The sequence below is a fragment of the Otolemur garnettii genome, unplaced genomic scaffold, assembly GCF_000181295.1.
Source record: "Otolemur garnettii isolate 467f Iridium unplaced genomic scaffold, OtoGar3 scaffold00060, whole genome shotgun sequence".
NCBI classification, from domain to species: domain Eukaryota; kingdom Metazoa; phylum Chordata; class Mammalia; order Primates; family Galagidae; genus Otolemur; species Otolemur garnettii.
This window is the reverse complement of record NW_003852455.1, coordinates 11,051,137-11,054,926: the sequence shown is the minus strand read 5'-3', so window position 1 is coordinate 11,054,926 and position 3,790 is coordinate 11,051,137. Positions and strand designations below refer to the sequence as shown.

General features: G+C 36.5%; 1 protein-coding gene across 1 annotated transcript in view; it reads left to right on the top strand.

The window, feature by feature from the left end:
* The window catches only part of SENP2 (SUMO1/sentrin/SMT3 specific peptidase 2), a 42,551-nt gene that overhangs the window by 30,837 nt on the left and 7,924 nt on the right, over positions 1–3,790 (top strand). The window contains exons 12-14 of the mRNA XM_003792733.2: positions 812–943; positions 2,567–2,770; positions 3,539–3,618. Of these exons, the coding sequence (XP_003792781.1) occupies positions 812–943; positions 2,567–2,770; positions 3,539–3,618 (416 nt within the window). The remainder of the gene's footprint in view (positions 1–811; positions 944–2,566; positions 2,771–3,538; positions 3,619–3,790) is intronic.

Genomic DNA, 3,790 nt, shown 5'->3' with positions numbered 1-3,790 from the left:
TAGTACAGTCTCTTGAACCCTTACTATATATTGAACATGTTGGTGGAGAAAGATCTATAAAATGCCAAAACACTCTGTGCAGTAGAAGGAAGCAGAGGAAAGTAATGTTTGTTGGGTTTGTAGATCATTTTTTATAGTTTAATCATTTATCTGCATAGTTCTTTAGTATGATGAAGCCCATTTATTCAGTAAGGGGTCATTTAGACTGCTGCCTGGTTTCCCAGCTTTTGCCTGTTTGCTTGTTCCCTTTGGGTAGAGAATAATAATACGACCTCTTATATGTCCTAATTTTATTGTGATGTTTGAAAGTGAAAGATGAAGAGGTAAATCAGGATTTTGGTATTATGAAGGAACAAAGGCTAGGAGGCTAGTCAAACCTAGGTTCGAATCTTGATTCTTACCTTTTAATAATTATATGACTTAAAACATATTCTCTGAGCTTCAATTTTTTTCTTCTGTAAAATGGTAATAATACTTCTGCAAAGTAAGGATTAAAGGAGGTGCTTTGAGCATATAGCTCATAGTGCTAGAGACATGAGAGTGGGACAAAATTGAGACTGTGTTTTAGAGTAATATTATTACTAAATTATGTTTTCCAGAAGCTAATTAACCATTATTTGTTATAACCATTATTAAGACTGCTTTGTAGTGAGTTTAAATATCTGTATTTTGTACTGCAGTTTAGTAGGTGTTTGATATTTTTCTCAAGAGTCAAGTGTTACAGACACGAAAAATTTTTTTCGGTCTCAGACTTTCAGTATCTGATAGTGGCTCAATATTAAAATAGCAATCTCTGGAATTTCTAATTCAGGACATGGAAAAGGAAATTGGTAATGCCTTAGGCCATGGCCCACAAGATGAGATCTTAAGTAGTGCTTTTAAATTACGAATCACTCGAGGAGACATCCAGACATTAAAGAACTATCATTGGCTCAATGATGAAGTAAGTGGTTTTTTTTCTCCCTTGACTATGTTTGTTTACTACCCATAATCAAAATGATTTCTACCTGATCATAAGGAATTAGTAAAGCAATTTTTTGTTTTATTTAAAACAAAAACATCTTAAACCTTAAAAAGATAGTTAATTCTGTTTGTACTCAGCTGTTAATTAGCAATATTTCTCTTTTCTATATCTGTACTTAGTTGCTTCCCTCACTTCTTTTAGTAGTCTTCAGTAACGCTGTATAAACACGGAGTGCAGCTGATGAGTGAGAGGGAGCACCAGGTGGTACTTTGCTTTAGATTACTTCTTACAGGGGTCACTTTGTTTTTTCAATAATGAAAGGATTTTTTTTTTTTTTAGACAGAGCCTCAAGCTGTCACCTTGGGTAGAGTACCATGGCATCATCATAGCTCACAGCAACCTCCAGCTCAGGCTCATGAGATCCTCTTGCCTCAGTTTTTCTATTTTAGTAGAGATGGGGTGGCTTTGCTCTTGCTCAGGCTGGGCTCAAACTCGTGTGCCCAAGCAGTCTACCCACCTGGGCCTTCCAGAGTGCTAGGATTAACAGGCATGAGCTACTGTGCCCGGCCAATAAAGGGATTTATTGATCCTTACATAGTTTTTTTCTTTATTTCACTTGGGTGATAATTGTAAAATTTTGCTCAGTTTGTCATCTTGTATCCTTATATATTTAACAAAGCCTCTTAGTTCTTGTTGCTAATTTAATTTTCTCGTTGGTTCTTTCCATAATTACTCGGTTGCTGCTTTATCTTCCCTTGCTTCCTTCCTTTTCTCTTTGACTAGTTACCAGCTAATAGGTTCTTTTAAAGCTAGAATACTTTTTTTCACATTATAAAGATAACGTGCTATTTTGGAATCATAGGAAAAGTAAAATAAAGATATTACTGGCTCGGCGCCTATAGCTGAACCGGCTAAGGCGCCAGCCACGTACACCTAAGGTGGCGGGTTCGAATCCCCAGCCCGGACCCGCCAAACAACAATGACGGCTGCAACCAAAAAAAAAAAAAATGGCCGGGCGTTGTGGTGGGCGCCTGTGGTCCCAGCTACTTGGGAGGCGGAGGCAGGAGACTCGCTTGAGCCCAGGAGTTGGAGGTTGCTGTGAGCTGTAATGCCACGGCACTCTGCCCAGGGGGACAGCTTGAGGCTCTGTCTCAAAAAAAAAAAAAAAGATATTACTTTTGAAAAGTACCTACCACTCAAAAATAAATAAAATATTAATATGATGATATGTTTTTTTCCAGTTAATATCTTAAAATTTAGGTATAATTTACATATAGTAAAATTGACTTCTTGTTAATTTTGTGCATATTTTTTGTGTGACATGGTTATACACCTTTTCCTTATTTATTACAGAGATTTTCTCCTTTGCTTCCTTTTGGTTCTGTTAAGTGTTACTCATGCTTCAGTTTCAAGTACAATTTCATTCCTTTTTAAGCCCTTCCATTTTGCACTGATGAATATTTTCCCTTTCTTTTGCTATAAACAGTCCTTTTATACTCCTTTTTAGTACCTTACCTTTTAATTCATCCTTACTCAGGTAGAAATTTAGTTTTAATAATATACTTGCCATGTTCCAACTTTTACTTTCTTGGTGTTTTATAGGTCATTAATTTTTACATGAATCTTCTAGTAGAAAGAAATAAAAAGCAAGGCTATCCAGCACTTCACGTATTCAGTACTTTCTTCTATCCTAAATTAAAGTCTGGGGGTTACCAAGCAGTGAAAAGATGGACCAAAGGAGTAAATCTCTTTGAACAAGAACTTATTCTGGTGCCTATTCATCGGAAGGTACATTGGAGTCTGGTGGTAAGTAGAAAGGGTTAATTGTTGGAATTTGGATAAAGATTAGTTTTTAAAATAATGCTGCTCTTTTCTGTCCAGAGAACAGCATTTTTTGCCCTTTAGTTCTTGAATTAAAGAACTAATATTTTAAACAAGATAGAGTTTCAGTATCCATAGGGCTATTATATCTACTTAGTTTTGTTTACAAGATGATACAGGTTTGTTGTAGAAAAATAAAGGTACAAAGAAGGCAAAAAAAAATCTCATTATTTTGGGAGCACTGCTAATGTTTTGGCAAATAAGTTTGTAGGCCTAGCTCTAGGAATAAAAATTCATAATTTTAAACTCATACTGTCTGTGATATTTTTATTTTTGTTTTTTATTTATTTTTTAGAGACAGAGTCTTACTTTGTCGCCCTCAGTAGAGTGCTCTGCTGTGTTATCATAGCTCCAGCTCTTGGGCTTAGGTGATTCACTTGCCTCAGCCTCCCAAGTAGCTGGGAGTACAGGTGCCCGCCACAACGCCTGGCTATTTTTTTTTGTTGCAGTTTGGCTGGGGTGGGGTTTGAACCCACCACCCTTGGTATATGGGACCGGTGCCCTAACTCATTGAGCGACAGGTGCTGCCCTGTGATATTTTTAAACTTGTTTCTTTTTTTAAACTAAAAATGTTGCAGAAATAGATTTATGCTGGTACCTGTATTGATTTTTTTTTTAATGTTTTTCTTTTTAGAACTAAAATTCTCCTATTACATTTAAGATGTTTCTGGGTGTTGCATTTTCTCATTATAGGTAATAGACCTAAGAAAGAAGTGTCTTAAATATCTGGATTCTATGGGACAGAAGGGCCACAGGATCTGTGAGATTCTCCTGTAAGTAAAGGTTGAAAAACTTCACTTTTTGCTTCACCCTTGTTAGGTAATCTTTCTTCTGTAATCGTTAGTCCTAGAAAGCTCTGTGTCTGGTAGTCTGACCTTTTTTTTGAGACAGAACCTCAAGCTGTCCCCTTGGGTAGAGTGCTGTGGCATCACAGCTCACAGCAAC